We start from the raw sequence: 27,628 nt of genomic DNA, 5'->3' as shown, positions 1-27,628 counted from the left end.
AGCCTTGAATTTGCTGGCAGATATCACAACTAAGAACATACTTTTTTGTCTGTTTGTACAGACCATGCCACTGATAGCGTTTTTGTAACAAGGAAGTTGTAGCCTCCACACCAGCATGGGCAGAAACAACACCCACATGTGCTGTTTGAATTAGTTCTTGCCTTTAGTCTTGGTTGGGGATCACACGGTCACCCACCTCTGGAATAGTTACATAAGGAATGATTTGGCCACTTAAATGGCAGGAATATTTTGCTGGATGTGCTTTTGGTAAAGGGGTGCCCTTAGCTGAGTAGCTGGTAGACAATATTTCTTCAAACACCCTTGTATGGGAACGAGTAATCACAGCTACATTTACAGTAATGACTGCAGATTGGGGTGCTTCATGGCCCAGTGAATTCCTGACACGGTGTATTCCAACAAGTTGATGGCCCGATGTATGTATTACATGAGTCCGTGGCAGTTTGTCTTTATGTTCTGCTACCTTTCCCCAAAGCACTTCATGCTTGATAGTGTTTCCTTTAGAGTCTCTAAATCCTCAATGCACCAGTAATGCAAATTTTCATGCAAGACTGGACACAGCAGTACAAATCACAAACAAAAAGTGTCAAAAATTCAGGATCCATATGTTCCAAGTGCCAAAATCAATGCTTTTAGCTCAACTAGTTGTGCAGTGCAATCCCCAAGAGACTGCGTAAAGGTTTGTTAAGAGTGGAATTTTCCATCCCTCATTACTCCATAAACAGCTGTGCAAGCTGTAGAATATTGATGTTTCGTACCTACAGCAGGTTACGCTGAACTATCAGTGTAAGTGATATATTTATATTGATCAAGAGGTAAAGTGGGCATGGAGTACTCCAGTTTGTATCAGAGAAACTCTTGAGTTTGCAATTTCATGTCAAATACATAGTCTACATCAGTAGCGGTCAAGGAAGTGGCCCATTCTATCCATCGTGGATGTAAGGCTTTTGCATTTGGAACTCTAGCCTTCGCAACAGCCCCTCGGGCTGGAACTGGGGTTACAACAGTGATGCATTTACCCGCAGCCAGTGGTCTTCCCTTAATGACAGCTATCTGAACTGCAGTCAGTATCTTGTCAGTGGATGCAAAACGCATTTCAACATTGGAATATGAATGCAATTTATAAGCAATGGGCACTACGTCACGTTCATTATAAAGCCAGTGACACCTGGAATTATCCGGCTGACCAGATTTGCTTTGTTTTCACGTGTGTAAATGTTTTGCTTCAAGCATGTCCATCTGTAATGATTTGGGTAGTTGTGTGTGTTCTGGTGTCCAATGTTTGTTTGAAAAATCTAGAAGAATCAAGTCATAAAGTGGTTTTATGCATTGTGCTTAATCTGGGACGTATGTTCTGCCAACATTAAAGAGTCCTAACAAGGATTGTACATGTTTGAGGGTGTTTGGGTGTTGTAGTTGTGTACACTTCTCTAGGAATTGTGATGCCAGACTCTTCTCCTCATTTGAAAGCTCATATACCAAAAATAGGACACTGAGTGTAGCATTTGTTTTTTTTTAAGTTGAGTCTATAGCCATGTTCAGCAAATCCCATTACAATGGGGAATATGCTGGCCAAAGGTGCACTTAAGTCATCATTCGTCAAATATGCAAAATTGATGTCACACTGAAAGAGAACAGCTCTGGACTGTTCTTATACCCATATGGGAGTTGGAAAAATCAGCTTTGAGAGCAGAGCGTGGAAAAAGTGGTCAGATCCCTGCTTTCATGCACTATATTTTGGCAAAAAAAACATTGGAAAGTTACAAAGTTGTTTTGCATTTTTTTGCAGACAGTTTTGTTCATTATTGCTGTACTGTGTGAATTTTGTATTACAAGTGTGTGTGTGTGACTCTTTTAATGTCTATAATCTAAGACGATTGTATAAGAACGATTCAGCTTAGCTACTGGAAACAAAGGATTTTTCATAGGAGATACAGAGGGTTCAGTTACTCCGTGGAACTGTGAGACAATCTCCCTTACAGGAGCTTTTGCTTTGTGTTTTATGGGGTACTGTGGTTGCACTTGTGGGCCACAGCTTATGGTATTACGTGATAAGGAGAGTCCCTATCCCAACCCACTTGGTTGCGGTATAATGCCAGGGTTTGCGCAAGAGCCCAATCTGCAGCATGTGCTTGCTTTACTTGCTCAGAAACAAGGACTGAGAAAGACGGTATAATCACATCTTCCCCTTGTGTGAGGGTTCTTACAAGCTCTGGTGACCAATTTTTTCAGGCAAGAGAATGTCATAGTTAAGCGTTAATCTTCCCAGAAAATTACTTTAATTGTGCAAATTATGTCCTCCTCTATTTGTATGTTTATTTAATTTATAAATGCATCTGGAGGGCAACTTGCCTGTCTGGGGTTTCAACTTCTTTATAGTAGTTAATTGCTCTCACTTCCAGAAACTCTTGAAGATTCTTGTGAACTATTGTGACCTCTGAAGCACTGTCCAGCAGAGTCACTGCCCACGTCCTGTTCCACAGTAAAGTTCTCAATATGTGTGGAATGATTAGCCAAAATATCCACAACCACCTTCTTTTTGTATTGGAGTCTTTGTTGAGGAAGTTTATTTTCCCTAATTAAGATCACATCAGATGAGCGTTATGAGTCCTTTATTGGATTAATATATTCCTCTGTGTGCTGACAATTCCTCTCTCTCTGCCTATGTGTCTGGTGAGTCCTGAAAGAAACGAGAAGGGCAAGCATCAGTATCCTGACACCCATCAGGCAAATAATCAGGCAGTTTCAAATTATAATGATTACGTAAGTTATAAAGTTTCTCAGAGCTCTCCGGCTGCAAAGATTCTCCAAGTGATTTTACTATCTTTATTTGATTTTTTTCCATCCCAGCAATTTTTAGAAGACTCCTGCTCTTGCTTTGCATTATCCTTCTCAGGATTACCTTTAAGCTGTGGCTTATTTGGTCTGGCCCCCAAGCTACTGCGACCTATACACATTTAAGTCTTGCCAATTATTTTTGGTAACTCATGCTCCAGATCTATTAGAGGAACTTACGTGATACGTTGGCAACCCACCAGTGCTGCTGCTTCCACTTTCATGTTTCCTAAAATAATTGAGGATACTGTGGCGAAGTTGCCAATGCATTTATTGAAACAATCACAATCTGCAATATAGAGAGTGAGCTGTGATAACTAGGCAGACAAATCAAAGCAAGGTAATCAGCATTACAAACATTATAAAGAAGATAAGCAATCCAAACAAGTTATATATAGTTCTAGATGTTGTAGAGGTACTTACCTAACCCAGTCGAAGTCTTTCCAGCTATTATGTGGAATCTGCTTCTACTTTCTATGCCTCTAAGAAACTCCCCTCTCTCTTTCACTTTCTCTCTTTCTTACTCCCACTTTCTTCCTGTCTCACTTTATCTATCCACAGTGTTATTTTATTGTGGGTTCCAAAGTTTGTGCCACCAAACATCCAGATATTCTCTCCTAAGTGTATGGTCCTTCTGCACAACCTAAAGCAACAGCTGTATCTACTTTTTATTGCTCATGGTGAAATCTGTACAGTATCATCTCATCCTTCCTTTATTCCTCATAGTGAGTTTAGTGTACAGGATTAGCCCCTCGTTTCGCTATCACACATACTGAAGTGTGTTGGAAATCTGCTCCTCCTTCCTCATCACTCATCACTCATGGTGACTTCTCTGTACACAATCTGCTCCTCTTTACTCTGATGATCATGGTGAACCCTCTGTACAAATCAGCTCCCCTCCTTCTGTCGTTCATGGTGAGCTCATTCTGCAGGACCAGCTCCCCCACCTCTTCCTTTACTGCTCAAGGTAGGCGTAGTGTGCAGGATCAGTCCCCCATTGTCAGTTAAATGAGCTAAGTTGTTCCTTGTTCCTCTTTACCGTCTGGTAATATCATCACAAACCACGTTTTACCATTATTACATTATTGCTTAGTTGTAAGCTACCGGCATGGCTCAATGTAGTGTTTATTTATGTACTGTAGAGTATGCAAACTGCATCAGGCAAACCTCAAAACTGTGGAAGAGCTCAGCAGACTGCAAGCTCCCTGTGCACTCCTGGCGTCTCCTTACTACTAGTATTTCTTCATTTCCTGCATTACACCGCTAGCGTTTCCCCTGTTGGCCACATGATCAACCTTTTTATGCTAGAGGTATTGCAGCAGGGTGGGGCATGGAGGTTACAATATGCATAGCCTGCTGTGTTGCCTAGCCTGTCTATAGCTAGGAAGGTTGGTCACATTCTGTGGTTCGGTGAGTACTATAAGAAGCACATTTCAAAGATATACCATCTGAAGTGGTTTGATGATACCTAGAAATTGCGAAAGGCTCCAGTCTTTGGATAGATTTGGATATGCAGAGGCTTGCTAGAAACAGAAAGGTATCCTTAGAGACCACTTCAAATAAACAATATGTCTTTTCATTACAGATAGTCCGGTTCCACCACCGTCACCTCCGCCATCGTTGGACACCACAGCTGTGGCTTCTCCAGTGGTTCCTCCTGCACCTTCTTTGCCAGCTTTCGCCGGTGTCCAGCCTGATGCGTCCACCCAACCTGTGTCTCCTGGCCCACCCTCTCAGTCCACCCCACTTGCCTCTCCAGTCCCACCTGCCACACCTGTCAGTCAGTCACCAACAAAGACACCAACTCCCCCCGCTCCACCACCAGCCCCACCCCTGCCTGGACCTGGAAAGGATGTATCCCCTTCAACTGGCCCTCCTGAGACAGGCCACCTGCCTCCTCAGGCGCCGCCACCACCACCACCACCACCACCTCCACCACCACCCCCACCTACTTTCACCCAGGGAATGCCATGCCCGGCTCCCCCTCCACCACCTCCAGGAATGCACGCTGGTGCAGCAACTACTTCAGCGTCTGCAGACAGATCAGGTGAGAGCAAAGGGATAAATGATCCTTACAATCAATCAAAAAGCGGGGAGAGGGCTGTAGGGCAGAAAAAATTGAGTAGTAACAAAGAGGTCCACATTTTCAGTATTTCGCTTAGGCCAGTATGTTATCGAAATACCATTTGCACAGCCGAGCCTGCCCATCTCTTCAAGAGCTAGCAAAGGAGGACTATTTTATGTCTCTCCAAGCTCAGTCTTACATACACATGGCGCCCAAAACAAACATTTCCCTGGGAACCGAGAGCCTGTCTACACTGAAAAAGTCACTGATCTAAACATGTGTTACCTGTATGAATGAGGTGAGTCCTGTGGGTATTTCCGATCAGCAGAAAAAAGAATGTTTGTTAAGGAAACATACAAGACAGATGTGTACAATTTGCAGATTCTAAGTCTCAATGTGAAACTGTCTGTCTACCATATGCGGAGGCGGGGAGGCAAGGGGGCGAAGGGATGGTTCGGTGTGTGTGTGTGTGTGTGTGAGTGTGTTATTTATGTATTGTTTATGATTTCATTGTTAAAACAGACTCGCATGAAACATGATTTCTGCCCTTTAACATGTAGCACGTTCTATCAGGTATTTAAAACATGTCTGGTCTCTCGGCACAATTCCTTTGATAGCAGAAAGTTTCACTTCAAAAACCCTGGGATTGCCCCTGATCTATCCTGCTGCTTGGGAATGGGACAGTCCCGGTGAGATGGCAAAGGCGACTCTGAGACAACTGCTGTGTGTGTGTTTAGGCACACCTTTCTGTGGACAAAGACTCTTGGGAGTGCTTGAAATTACTGTTAGTTTAAGAAGGTTTAGTTTATTTGAGAAAACAACGTTTTATAATGATGGCATTTCTTACATAGAACTTCATACCACACAAGTCTGCCATTTCGAAGTGCTGTAAATAACAGGTGTTACTATTACTCAGTTTTTGGTACTCAATTTACTGACTTAAGAAGGGTAGAAGGCTCAGTTTTCGTCTGCCGGGATTCAAACCTGCAAGCTATTGTTCACTGCATATTTTAGGGCCGAGTGTCCAACTCACTGAGCTATCCGACCATACCAGACAAGGAAGCAGCGGCCTCTTGGCCATATTAGTGATACTTCGATCACCTAGGCCCAGATTTATGGTGGCCTAGCACCATTCCAAGGCCACATTAGCTTAATTTTTTTTCCACTAATGTGGCGTTGGAAGGGCAAAAACGCTACGCCATGTTTACAAAGTGGCACAATGCTTTCATTGCGGCACTTTGTAACCCCTTGCGCCACATTATGCCTGCGCCAGGCATAATGTATGCAAGAGGGTGTTCCAGCACTCGAGGGAGCTGTAAAAATGGTGCAAAGTTATCTATGAGATTCCTTGCGCCATTTTTATCAGCATTTTTTAATGCCTGCTAAGTGCAGGCGTTAAAAAGAGGCACCCATTGTGTTCAATGGGCCTCTGGGTGCTTTGCAGGATTAGCGTCATAACTTTTTACGCTAGTTCTGCAAAGCACCGGACTAGCGTAACAAATTATGATGCTAGTCCACCTGACTACCGCCATAGTGCGCTGTACTGTAAATACAGCGCACACCTGGTGGTGCTAAGGGGCACTAGTTGCGGCACCACTTTTAATAAATCTGGGCCTTAGTTTATTGGTTTATAGTTTTTAGGGTCTCCCAAGTGACCAGCAGTGTGCCATCAGGTGTGCTGCCTGTGCACTGGGGTAGAAAGAAAGTCTATTCAAACGCCAAGTAATATTACGCCTGACCTTTTCTTGGGCGGGCACTCCTAATACATGATTTATTAGCGCTAGCCAGTGTGCTGACAGTTATTGTACGTGCAGTACTACGAAACCGATGTGTGTGACCTCAGAAGCTAATGTGCAGTCTAAATGTAGGCAGGGCACTAAGTAAATTTTGTGAACTCAAAAAAGGAAGACACCTCAGAATAGTTAGCAACTGAAATTTAAATATTAATCGGCAGCCTTCAAAGTATCAAGGGTCTGCTAAAAACCATAAATAATGTGCTGTACAAAAGAGATTAGTGTGGGCTGACGTGATGTGCCCTGAAGGAGGAAACAATGTGCTCTTTGAAAACGAGTTAGGATTTCCTCAAACAGAAGGTAACAAATTACGCTCGGTAGGTAGATAATGTTTCTTCATGTAATCATGCACCCTCAAAAATTCACCTGCCTTTCAAGTAGGTAATGTGATTTCAGAGTGTATGTGAGTAATGTACCCTCATTCAGTAATTGACGTCTTGACATTTTAGGTAAACAGCTCTCAAAACGTAAGTAATATGTCCTTAAACAGTAGATAATGTGCCCTTAAACAACAGGCAATGTGTTCTCAAGAAATTAGGGGCATATTTACAAGATTTGATGCATCACTACTTTACCGCAGCAATGCGTCAGTTTTCCTTGCGCTGCGTCGTAAAAGTTTACGACGCAATGGATGAGCTGTATTTACAATACAGCGATCCATGGCACAAGGTCCCAAGGATGTGTAAGAAATTCTGAGGCACCCATGGGAAGGATGACGCAAGAAAATCAGGCCAAAAGTGCCACATTGCTGTAGTGGGTCAGAAAACTGGTATGCGTCAATATTCAGCAGTGATGTGTCAGTACTGACCTACGGATTGCCTATTGTATAGGGACCAATGTACTAGAGTGTGAAAAGGTGAAAACACACCTTGCAATCTATTGCATAGGTCCTGTATGTCACACATACAAGTGGGCATAGTGTACTTAGTGTGACATAAGGCATGCATGTAGTGTAGTGTGACATGTACTTTGTTACCTACCTCATGTGTGCACTTACCTGCTAGGGAGATGTGAGTTCCTCACAGATTCCAGCGTTGAAAGTGACTTCAGCTGGTCAGATCACTAAGAAAAAGCTCCTGTGTCATTTGTACGCCTGGGTTTAGCAGGCATAGGAATTGTGACACATTTGTGACATTTCCCAAAGATGCATCACTTTCCTAAAACCTTGTAAATATGGATGCATCAGTTTTGCATTGGTTTTTAAGTCGGACGCCTACCTTACATATGATTAACTGAACCTGACGCAACTGGTTGTTGCGCAAGGTAAAAATGACACACTGGGGATGAAAAGTGACACATTTCTGAAAACGCATCACTTTGTAAATATGGATCAGTGACGGCACCGTCGCTGCATCAAAAAAGAAATGACACAGCGACAGCGCATGCTTCTTGTAAATAGATGTCTGTCTTCTCAGAAATGATTGCCTTCCTCAGATAACAAGCAGGCACCGGCTTTAAGCTTAGCTGCTTCCACTCCCTTTCCCCTTTGTTCAGATTTTCACACAATATAGAGCCATAAGGAATGAATAATTTATTGAAGGGTTTAAGACCGTGGTGGACCTTGGTAAAAAGCAGATTTAGTAGATGTGCTGCAATACAGCACTGTAGGTTTTCTCACAAGTCCTGTGTTCTAATTCAAAAATGTAATCTCAAAGATGGCCGCCTCCTTGGGCTTCACTTTCTTTTGTGTCTATATATCCATTTGGTGCTTAACTGTTTCTGTCACTCATTTGGTTCTGTTTTTCAGATGTGAAAATCAAGCAGCCTATCCAGACCAAGTTCAGGATGCCTCTTCTTAACTGGGTGGCCCTGAAACCCACCCAGATCAATGGTACTGTCTTCACAGAACTCAATGATGAAAAGGTGCTGCAGGTGAGCACTCAGTAGCTGGGGTATTTTGAAGAAAGGATGGCCAGTGGTCAGTGCCAGCCTTATTTGAGCCCAACATCGTTAATCCATCCCTCACTTTGGCAGTGACCACAGCACAGGCCTTGACATAAATAGGATAGGCCTCACATGCTGCACATATTCTGCCACTAGTAGTTGAGTCATAATATTTTCTTCTATTTCTTACATTTTTGAATTGTTAGCATCAACAATATAAGAACATGTAACAGTACTTCTGTATGGCATCTTCCATGTCTCTGAAATGCTCCACATGTACTATATGGAGCCACCCCTTATACAAAAGCGCATCAGGAGGATCAGGACACACTACAGCGAGGTGTAAAATGCTATCACACCCCAGAAAGAATGAACATTTAATGTGTCTGACATTGCCTGGATCTTCAGCATTCACATGTGGATAGCAATTACACAGAAACTACAGATATATGGCATGATATGTGATACATAGTTAATGATGACTTGTTTAAGATTATTATTATTCCATGGAGTATCTACCAATCTAAAAAACAAAAATAAAGTTGCCAAACCACAAACGTTCCATAGAAAGGTATGTAATAATTAGATTTTAAAAAAGGCTAAAAAAAAAAAACACTCAAATTAACTCGTTATAGTTAGCCTCACCATTAGGACTATGATGCACTTACAATGTAAGAACTATATTTGGGGGGGGGGGTTATTATGGGGGTTGAACATTTAACTATGTGTGGCCAATTGCAACAGTTTTAGATTGTTAGGTAAGTTGTTAAGATTTTAGCTTACATTAGAAAAACCCTAGAAATTCACTGAAAGAAGCAAAGGTTAATGTGACGTTATAACTAGGACTTGTCAAAAAAATAATATATATATATTGTTTTAAAACAAAAAACACTGAAATTCACTGGCTCTTGTTTACTGAGCTAACTATGCTCCCGCAGTGCACTGCTTATTATCTCATGCACTACAACACTTATGACATGTTAAATGATATCATTGTTAACCTTACGTTTTTTAGTGACTTTCTAGAGTTTATTTAACGTAAACTCCCTCACTGAGCATAACGTTTGACCATCTTCAATAGGAGGTTGGACCACCTGTGGGACCACACACAGGGGCCACGCTGAGTTCCAAAAGATTATAGCGGAACTGTGGCACAATAATTCTTTTTATTATTTTGTCCCGAAGCCACAAGGCCAGGGGGCTAAGAGACCCCTACCCCAACCCTTGTATCTTATTTATTTTTAACTCAGGACACAAGGACTGGTCCTAAAATGTCAGCTGAAAGATTTTCTTGGTAGCACGGGACCAGTACAAGTCTTGCGGTATCAAAGGGGTCGATGGGTAAAAAAGCTCTCTTGGCCAATCAGAATGCGCCATTTTATAAGTTTGGAGTATTGTCGTAACCCCGCAGGAGCCAACGTCTGGATAGCTCTATAATTTGAAGCTTAATTTCTAAGAAACAGCTAACCAGATTTGCACCAAAACATGTTCTCAGAGTAGAGATGTAGCTTTCTGTCAGATTTGGTGTAATTTTGTTATGTTGGTTTCTCTATCACTTTCCAAAATTCCAATGGGAAATTGCATGAGATAAGCACATTTTGAGACCCCACCCTCCTTTTTCTCACTTCCATTTTACAGATCACCCCAAAACTTTCCAGGATGGAGCTGAGTTGGATGTACTTAGTTTAAAAGTTTTGAGAAGATTCATCACACAGCACCAAAGTTATTAGCCAAAAAACCCTCTTCCAATTGAAACTCTAACCTAACTAGAACTACACAGTGGTGATTGCCTATGTGTTATATGTGTGTATGTACACTGCTAATACCTTTCGTGCTTTTTTACAAATCTGCACTAAATTTTGCATAACTCTAGCAAACCTGGGTAAGTGTTCACATGTTATGTTTCCTGCAGGCTAGTGCAAGGAGGTGAAGGATCATAATAGATGCATTTCCAATTTTAGCTCCCATAGGGATTTTTGCTCTAAGCTACAAAAACATGCTGAATGGCGGAACATCAAACTTGATATAAAAGTATAACATTACTCAGAAAGCCTTCATTTAGATTGGATGTAAACCCGTCCCTTAGTTGTTTTGATATTGTTATTATTAGAAAAAGTATTTGGTGGACTTGAAAGGGTTAATCACTATGGCCTGATTACAACCCTGGCGGTCTTAACACCACCAGGGCCGTGGTGGCAGTCGGACAGCCGCCAATGTGGTGGTCCCACAGCCACATTCCGACCGCCAGCACCACCAGTTTTCCTCCACAGGACAGTGGAGCAGACAGTGAACATTGCGACGGGCGCTGGTGCACCATACGCACAACAGCATTGCAGCTAGCTCTATTATGAGCCAGAGACAATGCTGTTGGGTGTTTCCCGCTGGTCCAGTGGGAAACTCTTAATGGGGTCTGCGTGAAGGCGGCCGCACTGGCGGCAACCTGCCCGTCGGGACTTCGGTGGACACGCTTTTCCTTCCACCAAAGTCGTAATGACCCCCTATGTGTATCCTGGATAATAAAGTCACCAGCTGTAAATTTGTGAATTCTGTCAATCATTTTTTAATTCTTCAGGATATGTGATTAGCTGATGAAGGGCTTTTTAATTATTTTTAATGTATGTGATCTTTGAATAGAAATGTCAAATTTGTTCCCATACAAATACTGTACTATGAATAAATGCATCAAAATTTAAAATTCATAACATTCGATCCTGGCTTAGGAAAATCACTAAAAACGAAGGGGCAGATTTAATGGAAAGTGGTGCTGCACCGAGTGCAGCACCACTTTCCCTGCGCCCCCCTACCGCCACCATGTGTGCGCCGTATTTAAATGACGGTGCACCATGGCACAGGGTAGGGGGCAATAGCGTCACTCTATGTGATGTTATTGATGCTATGTGACACTACAGCTGCTATTGATGTACTCTGCAGGAGTAGCGCAAAAATGTTGGTGTTACTCCTGCAGAGTACATAGGGGCCCATTCTGAATAATGGAAGCCCCCTTTTAACGCCTGTTCCGAGCATGCATTAAAAGCGCCGTACATAATGGCACAAGGAAATCTGTTAGATTTCCCTGCCCATTTTTTGCCCCCACACCCCCCCCCCCTTAACGGGGAAACGTCCCTTTTGCATACATTATGCCTGGCGCAGGCATAATGTAGTGCAAAGGGTTACAAAGCGGCACAATGCATGCATTGCGGCACTTTGTAAATGTGGCACGAGGAATTTGGCCTCGTTGGGCCACATTAACTTTTACAAAAATGACGCTAATGTGGCACAAGTTTGCGCTAGGAGTTTATAACTATGCCCCTAAATATAGTTTTTCATTCCATAATAAACATCGGAATAACAAAATCATATCTCCTCTTGCTGTACCCTGGTTTCCTCCCATCTTTGACCAAACTTTACCCATCTATACTGGAATTTCTTCAACTTGTTAATTCTTTTATGGTACAATAGTCATGTTGGCTTACCAGTCACATTTTAGAATGCCACTGAGAAAATCCTGGGACTATAGAGAATTTCCAATACATGGTTATGATTGTGCAGTTAATAAGCACTGAGACGAAGGAATATTTTCTGTCCTTTTTGGAATATATTGATTTCAATTCATTAATTCCCAAAAAGCGTTTGAATTAGAGAATAGTTAAAATTCTGATTGAGTACATATGGATTTTAAAATGCATTGACAAAAATATTACAGGAAGGGACACATCAAGAATAAATGTTGCCAATCGCCTATATAATGGTTAAGACACAACATGGGCAAGCAGAGGAAATCTGCACAGACAATGTATTTAGTATGGCTGGAGTATAATACAACATTTACCTATTAAAAACATAATACAATAGACATTTCACCCACAAAAAACTTTGAATGTGTGTGCATTTATTTCTCACCATTCATCTTCTAAATCAGTGCTAGTTTGATTATGCCACTTATTTCAAATATCTACATAATTGTTTACTGTTTTTCTTATTAATGTTCATACCATGTTCAGTCCAGATATTGTTTGCCTAAAAAAGCATAAACATTTTGCTGAGGTGCTTATTTCTCTATATTTGCTATGTCTGAACTAAACAGCGGGCCACATGCTGTTTTCATTGGATGAACATATATAAAAAGTATCCTTTATCGTGTTTTTTATTTGAATAGAAACAAACTATGGCCTTTATCTCAAGGACACAATACAAATACCCTGTCTTTAATAGCCTCCATTGAGCTCATTTATCAAAAAATGCACTACTAATCACAGAATGGATATTGGGTTTGAGAATCCTAGAGGAAAACTGTGTCTTGCTTAACAAGAACTATCAGTGTCTTGCACGTCATGGATTTCAGGAACCTGGGATGCCCCAAAAAGCATGGAAGATGGAGGATATATAGAAGTTGAAGCAGAGCTATAAAGTAACAGTTGTCAGACCTAAGGTACTTGACAGTCATGTCTAGTTTGTAAAGCAAATTAAGCCAAATAATAGAGCCTTAACTCTGGAAGTGTTAACCCACCAGTCTTCCATACTAATTTCAAATCTTTGAGTCTTACATGTGGGTGCTTGCCAGCTCAGATGAAACTAGAAACAAATCCATCACTTTTATTTAAAAAAGGTGGTGGAAAGTGACCATGGTATTGACATAAAAAAAAAGAAAAAGAGGTAGCAAACATATCTTAACAAGCATTTGCAGTGCAAAGGGTCTCACGTTTGCTCGAGCTAGAGCTATTGGCGTTCTAAATTCCTAACTGGACTTTTCTTGCCACATAAATTGAAAATGAAAAGTAAAACAGTTGACATAGGTGAGCCGATCCAGAGCGCCACGGCCGCAATGAGCGTGAAGGAGAGACACAAAAGAAAAAAGAAGTTTGCTCCCAGTTAAACGTATCGGCAAACGTGCAATTATCCATGTAACAGGGTTGGTGTCCAAGGCGGTAACAAAACCGCCCCAAGGAGAGACAAATGTAAAGCATTTACCAACCATAACAAAGGATTTTTGAAAGGCAAGCCCACGAACAAGTGAAAGTGATGGGCGTGCGGTGAACATGGTTAAAATCCCCCAACACTTACAATAGTCAAAGTGTTTGCGCGCTCAAGCTAAAAAGGGAAATACACCTACGATTGATACAGTTGTACTTACTTAACTTTTAATTCCATTATCCTGAGTATTTTTCCCTTGTTCCAGTCATTATTTCCTTAATTGAGCATTGCCTATCTCATTTGGGAAACATTAATTGTCCCTCATCTTTTTTTGTAAAAAGAGAAGAAACTTCAAAACGCTCTTTCATTAACATAGTGGATAAGAGACCCTTCCACCCAGACAACATCCTGTATATTTGTTTACTCTTAAATAAATCTGAACTTGCCCACGATTCTTAATGATTGGAATGAGAAAGAAAGGACTCAGAGTAATGGTTGTACTGGTAAGTAATTAGACCATTACCTCCATTTCCTTGTTAAAGTTGAACATAGCCGCTAAGTCCAGGGAAAAACCTTCCTGTAAAAAGGCTCATCACAAGAGACTGGATAAAGGTTATTTCTCAGGACCATTTCTGCACAGTTGTCCATTGGTGTGAATAGTATCTCAAAGCTGATGGCTTCATAGAACTATGTCCATCTACAGCTAAATTCCTAAGCAACCCATTCCTTTGCACGCCTACCCTATCAAACTCCATGTCACTAAGTGTAGATGTGACAAAACCTTTGGACTTAGAAATAAGAAAAGAAGTGGAAAGGGAACTTTTGGATTCCTCCAGTCTAGATGCTTCACCATTTGAAAAGAAAAACATGACAAAGACGTCCACCGGCAAGACAGAAGAGCTTCTGTCCAGCTTTTTCTTCTCTTAACTTAGAGTAAAACCTGGGGCAGAGTGTCCAATTTCTTTCCAGTTTGAGGAATGCCTGATCGACTGAAGTGTACACCTGCCTTGTAGAGACAGAGTCCATTGTGGCTTCCCATCCATATCTGCTTGCATCCTTTGTGGTTATCTGTGGATTTTGAAGACAAATGAGTACCCCTGCATTCAGATGTACTAGGTTTAACCACCATCTGTCCTGATGGGAAGTATTCAAGGCAATCTTGGCTTCCCGCTTCATGGGTGCAAGATTCCCTAGCTGAAATCTTGCCAGAAGCATTTAGGGGCATATTTATACTTGTTTTGCGCCTAATCTGCATCAATTTGTTTAATGCAAATTTGGTGCAAAACTAACTCCATATTTATACTTTGGCATTAGACCCATCTAGCATCAAAGTTATGGAGTTAAAGTCATTTTATGGACGTGGAAACCTACCTTGGCTCAATGAGATGCAAGGTAGGAGTTCCCATGCAAAAAATGACTCTATGGCCTATGGTGCTAAAATCACGCATGGGGGAGGAGTGGGGCAAATAATGGTGCAAAGCTTGCTTTGCACCATTATTTAACACCTGGGTCAGGGCAGGCGTTTAGGGGACCTGTGGGCCTATTTCCGTGGTGGAACACCATGGAATAAGCCCACAGGTGCCCTCCCCAGGCCCCAAGGTTACCTCCACCCACACCAGAGGGACAGCGGAGGATGGGGGCCCCATACCAGGTAAGTATAGGTAAGTACAGGTAAGTATTTTTTTTTAAAGTGCCATTGGTGGCCCTGAAATTGCCCCCCCCTTACATGGCACTGGGTGCAATGGCCATGCCCAGGGGACCCTGGTCCTCTGTGCTGGTCACTGGGGTGGTGGGCATGACTCCTGTCTTTTCTAAGACAGAAGTCATGTGGTATGGATGGTTTTGCATCAGAAAATGACGCTAGGCTGCTTAGAGTCATTTTTTTTTTTACTCTAACTTGCCTAACGTAATTTTTTTGGTGCAAAACCCCCTTCTCCCATACCGCCACCCCACCCAGCTAACGTCATTTTTTTTTTACCCTAGCATACCCTTTGCCCCGGCTTGCACCATTCCATAAATATGGTGCCCAGCTGGCGCTCAAGAATGTGGCAAGCCGGTGCAAAACTTTTTGATGCAAAACTGCATTAGTGCAGTTTTGCACCAAGAAATATAAATATGCCCCTTAGTTTTTGCCACATCTCCCTGGACTTAAAGAACACCCCTGCCTCCTGGTGAATCCTGATTTGGAAGGGATGTTAGGTGTGTCTGAGCCTTCATTACTGTGGTCTCTAGGAGTCTTATCAAACCCATTGTTCGCCTATAATCCCGCTGAGATACATTGTCTTACTGGTACTGGACTCACCTTAGATTTCTTACGATTGAGCAGAAAGCCATGACACTAGGAGGGAAATCACCTCCTTTAGATGACACTCCATCTGGTCTGCTGATGATGAATGGATAGCCAGCCGTCCCTGACACTGTTGAACTGCTGTTCTCTGATTGTGTGAGATGCTTAACAGGGGAACCAGAACCATTGTAAATACTCCTGGAGCTGATTTGGGGCTGAATGGGCGAAGGCAAAACTGAAAAGACTGGTCTCGACTTGCAAAACATAAATATTTCTGATGTTATTGACAAATTGGTGTGTGTTGATAGACATTCTAGAGATCTAATATCATCATTAATTCTCTTTGTTTGAAACAACAGGGTTATCCTTTGAAGGCAATCTACTTTGAACAGTATTGTTTTCACTCAGTAATTCACTTTCTTCATATATAATACAGGTCCGATAAATCTATATACATTTTCTACTAGAAAAAGCAATTAAAAAACCCTGTTCTTTTCTAAAGGGACTGGAACCACAGCTCTTTTCTGGATTGACTCCCTTATGCCTTCCTACAAGGGTTCTTTCTTTTCCTAGTTCATTGGCACAGGAGTAGAGATGAATGCTGCTCTTCGAGGTATGGCTACGAAATCTATAGGGCATCCTTTCTGCATTATTCGTCAGTACTCTTGCATTTGAGACATCTGCCTCCCAGTGTGCCAAAAAGTCTCGGATAAGTCCTCTCACTGGCGTTACTATCTTCCCTACATCCCCTGATTCTTTGGTACTACAGTCATTTGTTTGTCTTCTGTGATGACCAACATACTTAAAATCTCTTCCTTCCCTTTGCTTGTTTGTGAGTTTCATGGGAAGTAGACATTGTTGCACAAGAGGAACGGCTTGCCCTGTAAGAAAGGGGTGCCTATTTTTTAACCCCATAGTTACAATTCTCTCCATTTGGCCTCCAAAAGCTTTTAACTCCGAGAACGAAATTTTCAACAGTGATGCTTTTTCTTAATTTTCTGAATTTTTTGCTTTCTGGTCTCTGAACCAGATCTATCTCTGTGCCAGAATGGTACCCTTAGCTGCCACGTCAGAGTCACCAAAATAAAGGTGGCCCCCATTAGTGAACGAGATAGATAAAAAAAAAGTGCCCCAAATTTGCAAATCAGGCCAGTTCTGAACTTCTAAAGACATCATGTATTGGTATTTTGCAAGGTATGTGAGACTACATGCACTTTTAGCTGCAGACAATGTTTGTGGTAAAGTTTGGGCAATCAACAGTAAAAACCGGCCCACCCAACCATAAAACAGGCCTGTAAACTGCTAACAAGCATTTGCAATGCAATAGGTCTAGCATTTTCCTGAGTAAGAGCTATTGGAGTTGTAAATTTATACCTGGACTTTTCTTGCCACATAAATTGGTCAACCCTGCCTCATAATTATGTCTTTTCCCGATATATAGTACCAGTGGCTCAGCATTTAACTAAAGCACTTCCATTTACCTTCTTCCTCTATTTCAAAATATATATACAATTATATAAACCTTTATCAGAAATAAATCTCTGGCATTACAGTGTAATGCTCAAAACACCATAACTAAATTATAATTTGGGACAGATTGGAGGGTAAAATGAAAGAGGGATTCAGGAGTAAAGATGGAGAGGACAAGTGGCGTAATAACAGTGTAATGAGCCCGTGGAGTAAAAAAGGAAAATCATTCACTGGAATTTCGGTAGGAAAATACAGCAGTAATTAGTGTTTAGTGAGGTCCGTAGGTCTCTAGGCCCCGGTGCCACTGCACCAGTTGCTCCATTGATAACGAGGCCTCAGGAGAGAAAGCAGATGGGACAGACAAAGAGAAGCAAAAGGAATAGAACAGACAACAGGAAGAAAGAGAAGGGGTCACAAAGAAATGAAAGAAGGAAAAAATACAAGAAAGTAAAAACCCAACTAAGAAGAAATAGAGCAAACGTATGAGACAAAAGAAAAAAAGGGAAGGAAGCTAGCAAACGAAGGATAAAGAGGAAAAAATAATGAAAGAAGTGTGAAAAGAAAGAGAAAAATGAACATTAGAGAAAAAAAGAGATGGTTAGACAAACAGGCAGCGAAAGTACCAGGGCATGTATGCACTGACACATTTACCACAGACACAGAATCCCACTTCGGATCCCGACAAGTAACTTGTGGCTTCTACATACAGACGGGAAAAAGAGGGATTTATAGTTAAACATGAATTGACAGATAAAGATAAGAAAAACACCAGAGAAAGGAAGGAAAAAAAGATCTTTGAAAAAGTGAAAGGACGCATACTGAGTCAAAGGAAAAAGCAAAGAAAAAAGACAAAGAAAGAATGAAGGGAAGAAAAATAAATAGTTAAAGAATGAACACCTGATGGAGAAAAAAGAGAGGAACAAAACAAGGAAAGACGTAGCCAAGTTTTTACGAGTTTGAAAGAGGAGGTAGCAAGAGGAAGAGGGAAATAAAAAGGAGAGGAGTAGAAATAAACAGTTGAATGAAAGAGCACAACTGTTAATATGTGGATTTTAAGAGATGGAAAGAGAAAAGTGGGGGAGAAAGAAAACACTGAGAGTAAACAGAGTAAAGGAAAGAACGGAGTGAGATAGGTAAAACAGACCCTTCCAAATAAAGATGGCAGCTAAGAATAGATTTAATTGGCTCCCCCACATCTTCAAACAGAAGTCAGAGTGTGGAACAGCATGGGGCACTGCAGAACAGCAGGAGGTGCATTAGCAAAGTTGAATGTGAACCCCAATACAGCAATATTGGAGCGCTTCAGCTCAGGACTCGGGTAGAGACAAAGCTGTGTCCTAGCCCAGTGCTAGAATAACAGAAAGGCAGCAGGTGAGGAATGAGGAACGGAGCGCCGTGTAATTCCTGGTATTGGAATAATGGGGTGCTGCAGGTTAGGGTTGAGGTGCACTGACAGAGTTGTAAGTGGGCTGCAGTACTGGAATAGTAACAGTCACACAAGGTCAGAACTGAGGTATGTTAATGGAGTTATGTGTGGAACCTAGTATTGGCGTGCCACTGTTGCCGAGTGTTAGCCTGGAGGTGCCTTGGTAAAGCTGCAAGTGGTGCCCAGCATGAGAGTGGCATTCCCTCTGATCTACAGAAGTGAGGAGTCCTGAAAGGCATGTGTATGAGCCTTAGTACTAAGTAGAAATGTGCACTGAATGTTAGAATTGATGGATTCTGGCAGAGCTGTGGTGGTTCCCATCAACAGTGTCGTTGGATGTTACACTTGAGGTGCACTGGCTGAGCTGTGTTTTGCTCTTTTGGGTCCAGTATTGGCTTGGCAGTAGAACTGAATATTAGAATTGAATTGCTGTAATGGAATTGTATGTGAGCCGGGTCCCAGTATAGGAAAGGAAGTGACCTCGCCAGGGTAGAACTGAGGTGCACTGATGGACCAGCGCTTGAGGTCCAAGTACTGGAACAACAGAGTGTACTGACTGGAAGAATTGAGGTGCTCTGGCAGAAAGTGTATGTGGGGTTCCTGGCACTGGCACGGCTGAGGGTTAGGCGTTTGTGAACTGAAGTGCATTGATGGAGCTGCGCCAGAGGTCACAGTACTGAAGCAGCAGAGTGTACTGACTGGAAGAACTGAGGTGCCCTCGCAGACAGCTTGCATGGGGCTTCTGGCACTGGCACGGTTGAGGGCTTGGAGTGTATGAACGGCGGTGCACTGATGGAGATGCACCTGAGGTCCCAGTACTGGAGCAGCAGAGTGTACTGACTGGAAGACTTGAGGTGCTCTGTCAGACAGCATGTGTGGGGTTCCTGGCACTGGCACGGCTGAAGGCTTGGAGTATGTGAACGGAGGTGCACTGATGGAGCTGTGCTGGAGGTCCCAGTACTGGAGCAGCAGAGTGTACTGACTGCAAGAACTGAGGTGCTCTGGCAGACGGCGTGTGTGGGGTTCCTGGCACTGGGCCAAGGGAGGGCGCAAGCCAGGCAGCTGAGAGAGGGTGAAGAGAGCCCACAAAGACCAAATGTGACCAAGATAACAGCCTGATTTATAGCCTTGTTTACAGCTAACCTCAGAGCAAGAATGCTCTGCAAATGAAAAGGGAAGCTTCCTTGGACAGGAGCAGGAAACAAAGTAACAAAAATAAAAAAAAGTCCCCTATAGACCAGATAAACAGGACAAAGCGTAATTATACAGTAGATGGTCCCTGCTCCCACACAGAAGAAGGAGGGGCATAGAGGCATGACTGACCAATAGCAAGCAAGGATTTTTAAATGAAACTAACAAATGAAATAGCTGGAAGCCCACAGCAGAAGTATACTTAAAAGTATACACAAGGTCATACGCTTACGCTCGACCTAAAAAAAACAGCCCACACAGTGGCCTTTCAGACCAGCTCACTGCCTGACTGTCTTAATTTAAAAGTGTTCAAAATCAAAAACAAAAAATCCCAGCTCATGAAGTCAAATGCTTTTTCTTTATCGTTGTCTTAGTGAAATAATGTAAGGCTTCAGCTAAGAAGCCGGTGTTGGGTCTAGATAGTCATCAGATAAAAAACATTTTGTTCTGAGTGAATTATTAGGGATACAAATGCTTATTTATGGGTAGTTGTGGTTTCAGCTAAAATCGTATAGTCGTATTTAATAAAGTTATGGGAACTTTGCCCGAGTGACAATCTTTTAAGATTTATGAAGCTTACCACCATTACAAAAGAAGAGGCATGGAGCCACCCACCAGTATATCATTATAGCAGTTAGCGGTATAATCCCTAACTAAAGAACATCACAGCAGTATCTACTTCATCTATATTTAGGTGTACTTATCAACAGCATGAAAGCCTCTTCTTTCAAATAAAGCCATCTTAAGAAGGAGTGAGCCTCTTCCATCTTAGTGGGATATCCAAATTGATGAATCTAAAATATTGCAAAAATATCTCCTGAATGTTGTGATTGTCTGATAGATCATATTTTGTTGCAGGATCCCTAACGACCCTAATCAAATTTTGCTTTATTTTTTCCCGTGCTGACCAAGCTAGGAAGTGCTCAACTTCCTCTCCTTCCTAATAAGTTTTGCGGTCATACGGTCTGTTGTTCAAATCACTGCTTGTAAAAAGTTATCTTTAATGGTCTGCTTAGCCTTTTCCCAACCCTGTAAATAATTGTGTGATCTAGTATTTGAGAAAAGGTGTTAGAAAACAGATAGCTTATTTTGATTTTACTCTAATAACTCTGCTTGCATTTTATATTGGTAAGCATACTCTGCAATGAACACACACCATATAATGATTGAATGCTTTCCAAGCAGTTGAAGAGTCTGCAGAATGTGTGTTGCAATCAGAGAACTCTGTGATTTCTACCCTAATATTTTCTGTTATCTCCTTCAAAAAACATTATTTTATCAATGCCCTGTGATTCCACTTTTATGGGCCTTCAGTTATCTTGAAAGTCTGTTAGACCTTAGAGTAGTCTTTCCCCCTACCTTTTTGCCTACCTCCTCTACTTTGTGGACCTCGTTTTTTGCTGGCTTTGGGACTCTGTGCACTTTATCACTGCTAACCAGTGCTAAAGTGCTAGTGCTCTCTCCCCTAAACATGGTAATATTGGTTCTTTCACAATTGGCGTATTTAATATACTTATAGGTCCCTAGTAAAGTGGCGCAAAAAGTACTTGAGGCCTGTAAATTAACTGCTACTTGTGGGCCTGAAGCACAGATTGTGGCACCCACTTAAGTAGCCCTTTCATAATGCCTTAGGCTTGCTATTGCAGAGCATGTAAGTGCAGTTTACACTGTCATGTCGACCTGCCAAAATAACCCTTTTGCCAGGCCCAAACCTTCCATTTTTTAGACAAATAAGTCACCACTAAGGTAGGCCCTAGACATCCCAGAGGGCAGGGTGCAATGTATTTAAAAGGCAGGACTTGTCCTTTTCAGTTTTACATGGCCTGGTAGTGAAAACTCCCAAAGTAGTTTTTTGCTACTGCTAGGCTTATCTCTCCCATTGGATAACATTGAGATTACCTTATTACATTTTAAAAGTGTAATTCACAATCTGGAAGAGAACAGATTGTCGAGTTTGGTGTCTCTGGAATCACAATTTAAAAGCACAACTTATGATGGAGTTGGATATTAAATTGTAATTCTGAAAATGCCACTTTTCAAAAGTTGGTATTTTCTTACTTCAGCCATTTTGTGTCTATTGCTTGTCTTTGATCACTTGTCTGGGGTGGAGTGACTGCTGGGCTTTGTGTATCCCTCCTGGACAGGCACACAAAATAGGAGCTCAGATGTGAGCTGATAAGCCTTGATGAGCCATCCTAAGCAGGTTGGGAAGGAGGAGCTGGGCACAGCCTCCCTTACACCTGAAAGGCTGTGGTCTATCCACACACAAAGAGCTGCAGAACCCCTTGTAGTGGGTCTGGAGCCAGCCAGGACCTCTGTACACTTCAAAGACCTTTCTTTGAAGTCTCCCTCATTTCAAAGGCACAACTGGATATAAGTACTGGACCTCTGACACCACCAACTCAGTACACTTCTGAACCTGTGGATACTCTGCCAGGAGGCACTGCTGTGCTGCTACAAGGACTGCCACTCTGCTGGACTGCTGCTCTGTTAGACTCCTGCTTTGCCATGCTGGCCTGCTGCCCTCTTGCCTGGGAGTGAGAAGGACTGGACCTGCATCTCTTAAACCCAGAACCCAGAGTGACTCCTTGGTCTCCTGATCTCAAGTCTCGGGGACATAACAGATTTCCAACTATGCCTACATCTGCACCTGGACTCCGCCATCTGTGAGTCTTTCCTGTCAGGTGGTGCTACCCCCGTCATGGACCTTTGGAAGTGGACCCACAATGGCTGCTGCAGCTGAAAAGATGCATCCCCACCACTGCACAGATTGGAACTGGTGCATCACACCTGTTCTGTGGATTGGAACTGCTGCATCGTTCCGTTGCGTGGAGTAGTTGATGCATCACCTCTACTGCGCAGATTGGCACATCGCCTTCATAACTCAGACCCAACACATCACCACTGTTGCATGGAGAAAATCAATGCATTTTTGCTACTGCATGGGAATGATCAATGCATCGCCACAGATGCAGGGATCAGCATTGATCAATTGCTTTAGCTTGCTCACTGCATCTTCAACGTCTACGCAGCCAGGACTAAGGTAGTTATGTTCAGAAAGCATCACTGGGTCCCTTTAACCGGCCTGCGCTCCATCGTGGTCGGCCTGAACTTTTGACTTTGCCCTGGTCCAGTGCGACCAGATATGCCCAATATCCCAGATTGGTGCTAATTGCTTCTCAGTGCTATTTTACAGTTTATTCTTTAAATACTCATATCTCAAGTTCTACTAATTGGATTTTTATAGTTTTGGCCTTGTTTTATTTATTAAATTTTGCACTATTTTTCTAACCTGGCATGGATTTGTTTTTTCGGGCGTCTTCACTGTTTTACTGTTTGAAGTGTTGCACAAATAATTCCCACACTGTCTCCAAGTTTGCCTGTCTGTTCCAAGTACTAGAGGGTGAGCAAAGGTTATTTTAGGGTTTGCCTGACACTTACCCTGACTAGGATTGTGGTTGCTGCTTAAATAAGGTTAAAACCCCAGTCAGCCAACCAACAACCAAATTTCTAACAATCCTATATTTGCCTAAACTCTGGTGTTTCACACGATCTAAAAACGCAGCGATCGGTTCTAGGTCACAAATGGGCTAGACAAGTGCCCGAATTGGGATAGAAAAATTGGTGAAAAAAAATATGAAAACTCACAATTTACAAAAATTTTGATCACACTTGTGCCATTTTGTATTTAGAAATGGACAACATTTTCCTTAACTCTAGAATTTCAGTGAACAAAAACACATGAATATTTATTTATATTAAGGTATTACTATAGGCAAACTGAAGGACGAAGTGAACTACGGTGGATTAGGAAATGCACAAGTCAGTCATTGAGGTACACAATTACATGCATGCAGTAGAAGGTTGCCAATAAATAAAAATCTGCAACCTTTAAGTCGAGATTCACAAGAAATTTGTGAATTTAGATTTTAAAAAAAGAAAAAGGGTGGTTGGGCGCACAGCCAGCTCCTGTGTCTAAACACTGAGGCACATCAAGTGCCTGAAGCAGAGCCTAGCTGCAAGCTGGAATCTGTGTCCAACCCATGATGTAGTGTTGCATGCATGGCCCACCTGCTGCACGTTGGCCGTGCACTGCAGAGGTCGGATGCATGTGAGATTAGATACAGGTTTAGCTACAGGCCAAGCCTGTGCTCAACCCCACCACTCACGGTCGAAGGCTCTCTGTGATGGGGGTTAGACACTGGCCAAAGACCTACATAATGATGGTTGGACACACCAGCGGTGGATCTGACTCTAGCCCCTAATGTTCTTTAAAAAAAATACATCTCAGAAATCAAATAGAAAAAACATATAAAATATGATGGTTTAGCTACTACAAACACAATGGGCCTATTCATAAAAAAGTTATGAGTACAGGAAGTAGTACTACAGTGGTACTCTTTTACATACTCTTACATGCCTTTGTAAATCAGTCTCAAAACCTCCAACTCCTTATTTGTGAAAGTGCAGAGATGGCAAAGTCATTTTTACTTGTACTAATTGTATACAAATATTCTCTAAGTATTCCCATTTTATTTCAGTTTTTGATGTTTCGGGACACTTCATAAATGCTTGTAAGAGTACGTAATAGTGTATCACGGGTGTGCTAATGTATACATTCCAAAAAGCCTTTGTGAATAGGCACCTGTATCATTCACATGTGAAAAAACGTAAGAAATTCACTGAAAAACCACAGTTAAAAAAACATTGTTCCTGATTTTAGAGGGGCTGGCACCACTTGAGTGCCGCATTAGCATCTTTTTTTTATGCTAAGGCAGCACTAAGGTGGCCTTTTCCCTGCGCCATATTTACAAAGTGGTGCAATGTATGCATTGCACCACTTTGTAACCCTTTTCGCTACATTATGCCTGCGTAAGGCATAATGTATACAAAGGGGGAATTCCCCCATTAGCGGGGGCCAAACAAATGGCACTCAGAAATCTAAGAGATTTCTTTGCGTCATTTTTTTCGGCACTTTTAATGCCTGCTCAGAGCAGGTGTTAAAAGGAGGCACACCATTGTTTACAATGGGCCTCCATGGGCTGTGCAGGATTAGCGTAGAACTTTTTGATGCTAATCCTGCAAAGCTCCGAACTAGCGTGAAAAATTCTGGCGCTAGTTCCCTAACTACCACCATGGTGCGCCGTATCTTAGGTATGGCACACAAATGTTGGCATTTGGGGAGTGCCAGGGGACACAAGAACAGTGACGCTGCACTGGATGCAGTACCGCTTTTATTAAATCTGGTCTACTGTGTTTCAATAACAAAGCCTAAAATACTTTGTACTGCCCCAATTTGCACCCCCATCATGAAAACCATAACTTTCACCCGAGTGGGTGATCGTGAACCCACAAGATGTATTCCAACAAACAATGGGACTTCATATCCAAACAAAGAAGTTGTACTGTATCGAGAGTGATGAGAACAGTAACGCAAATGGTAAGGTGATATGTAATGGCAATGGTGATGTCATCGATGTTATATGTGGTGGCATCTGTTATATCATGTGTGAGGTTCAGACCAGCCCATTTTTAGTGTGTGATGTGTGGGAGAAGAATACATTCTTTCTTCCCACGCACTACTTTCATTGTACTATCCTCCCTTCCACTCCCTTCATTTTCTGTTCCTTTTTACACCCTTCCTCTCACAACCCCTAACCTCATCTCCTCTCACCTACCTTCTTCTTTCAAGCCTTCTCTTCTTTTTATCTCTTCCATTCTCTACCATTTTCCACTCAAACTCCTCTCCACTGTTTCTTTTTCTCTTTCCTTTCGGCTGTCACTTCTCACCAGCTAATCCGTACTTCCTCCGGCCCTTTACCTCTCCTATCCCATCTTCTGTCTTCCTAGGAGCTCAACATGAGTGAATTTGAGGAGCAGTTTAAGACCAAAGTCCAGGGCCCGAGCACGCATATAAAAGCTGTGAAGGTGAAGTCAGCACAGAAGCCACCCTGCACGGTGAACCTTATTGAGATCAACCGGGCCAAGAACCTGGCCATCACCCTGCGCAAGGCTGGCCTTGGCAGAGAGGACATCTGCAAGGCCATTCAGATGTGAGTAAAAGCAGCCCACTTCTGGTGAGGCGGGTAGTGGTGCCTTGTTTGTTTAGCCACCTACTGAAACAAGGTGATGATGAGGTCCTGGTAACACAGGCCATGCTGCTGCCACTCATAAAGGGGGGTTCTGTTTACCCTGTGCAAACTATTGCCACAAGGCAGGTCACATTCTACCATTGAAGAAACTTCCACAACGTAAAGAAAAAAACTGACAAGGGTGACTACTATCGTACTGTGAAAAGAACACACACTGATGGCCTTTTTTAAAGCCTTTCATCACAAAGAGCACAATTTGACAAACAAAGTTGTAAATCTGCACCCACTGGTTTACTACCACTCAGGAAGTCACAGAGTGATCGCATACAGGCAGTCCCAGATTGGCCACATGAAGGGAGTCCAGATAGACCAAATGCAGGCAATCGCTGAGAGGCAGGGGAGGGGGGTTGGAGGGTGGGGGGTGTTGTGTGAGTGGTTGAATGCGTGTATGGATGTTGAAGTGAATGCGTGTATGGATGCATGTGAGTGAATGCATGTATGTCAGTGTTGGTGAATCAGTGTATGAGGGGTGCATGTGGGTGTCTGTGTGCGTGTGCATGTAGCAGGTGCTGTACCTGAAGGGGAGATGGGGGACTCTGGTAAGGAGGGGGGGAGTCACCTGCCGGTGACAGGGAAGAAATTCACTGTCACCAGTAGCCTTTCCGCCATGGTTTTTGTGGCAGTGCTACAGCCGCGGAAACCCTGGTGGAATGCCGGCTCAAAATACAGCCGGCGGTCTTCATTGGACCGCAGGGTTGGAGATGCTCATCTAAGAGCCGGCGGATTCAACCGCCCTGGCAGTATGAGTGTGGATGTGGCGGGGATGGCGGTGAAACCACCACCCTGGCCCTGGTGGTCAGGAGCTCGACAGAGTCATAATGAGGGCCATAGTCTGCAAACATGGAGCAGCTCCCCTCCATTCCTTCCTTCCATTCTACTAATGTCACAGAGAAAACGAAAATAATAATAAGTTGAGGATGGAATGCATAATAAATCAAACCAATGATTCAGAAGTGACGTGGCAGATCAGGGTGGACCAAGATGGTTTGGCATACAATAGCAGGGACTGAGATTAGTTCAAGCATTGCTCTAATCACTTTTCCTAGTACTCTCAGCCCTGCCTTGGCATGGGCCGTCTCTTAGCAGACCTCTCACGGACCTCACCGCTGTCGGCTCTCTTTCAGGTATGACATGCAGTCTCTCAACCTGGATTTCCTTGAGCTTCTTATTCGTTTCATCCCCACCGAGTATGAGCTGATCACCATCAACAAGTACCTGAAGGAGCAGAAGCCGCTGGACGATCTCTCCGATGAGGACCGCTTCATGATCCAGTTCAGCAGGATCCCACGCCTGTCAGAACGCCTCAATGTTATGACCTTTCTGGGCAACTTCGGTGACACAGCACAGTTGCTCACGCCGGTAAGTGGTCCTGTGCAGGCTTGTGATCCTCTGCTTAGGATAATATGAGCAGCTGAAGGAACTGCAAGGAAATCCCTCATGTAGCGTGCTTAAGAGTAAACACACACTGGACCTCCCACAGAAGAAGTGACTGGAGACTATTTGTAAATGAAAGTGCTTAAAGTCAAAGGTGAATTAGAAAGAGGATTGGCCTGTCCAGTTAACATTCTACATCTCATTACAAGTTACCCCTAAGCA

At 42.7% G+C, this 27,628-nt stretch overlaps 1 protein-coding gene across 1 annotated transcript in view; it reads left to right on the top strand.

Moving 5' to 3' along the window:
* FMNL1 (formin like 1) overlaps positions 1-27,628 on the top strand; it is a 355,813-nt gene that overhangs the window by 274,924 nt on the left and 53,261 nt on the right. Inside the window, exons 15-18 of the mRNA XM_069237968.1 lie at positions 4,439-4,900; positions 8,459-8,583; positions 25,731-25,933; positions 27,157-27,391. Coding sequence (XP_069094069.1) covers positions 4,439-4,900; positions 8,459-8,583; positions 25,731-25,933; positions 27,157-27,391 — 1,025 coding nt within the window. The remainder of the gene's footprint in view (positions 1-4,438; positions 4,901-8,458; positions 8,584-25,730; positions 25,934-27,156; positions 27,392-27,628) is intronic.

This window comes from Pleurodeles waltl, chromosome 6, assembly GCF_031143425.1.
Source record: "Pleurodeles waltl isolate 20211129_DDA chromosome 6, aPleWal1.hap1.20221129, whole genome shotgun sequence".
Taxonomy (NCBI): Eukaryota; Metazoa; Chordata; class Amphibia; order Caudata; family Salamandridae; genus Pleurodeles; species Pleurodeles waltl.
This window is presented reverse-complemented; position numbering and strand designations above follow the sequence as displayed.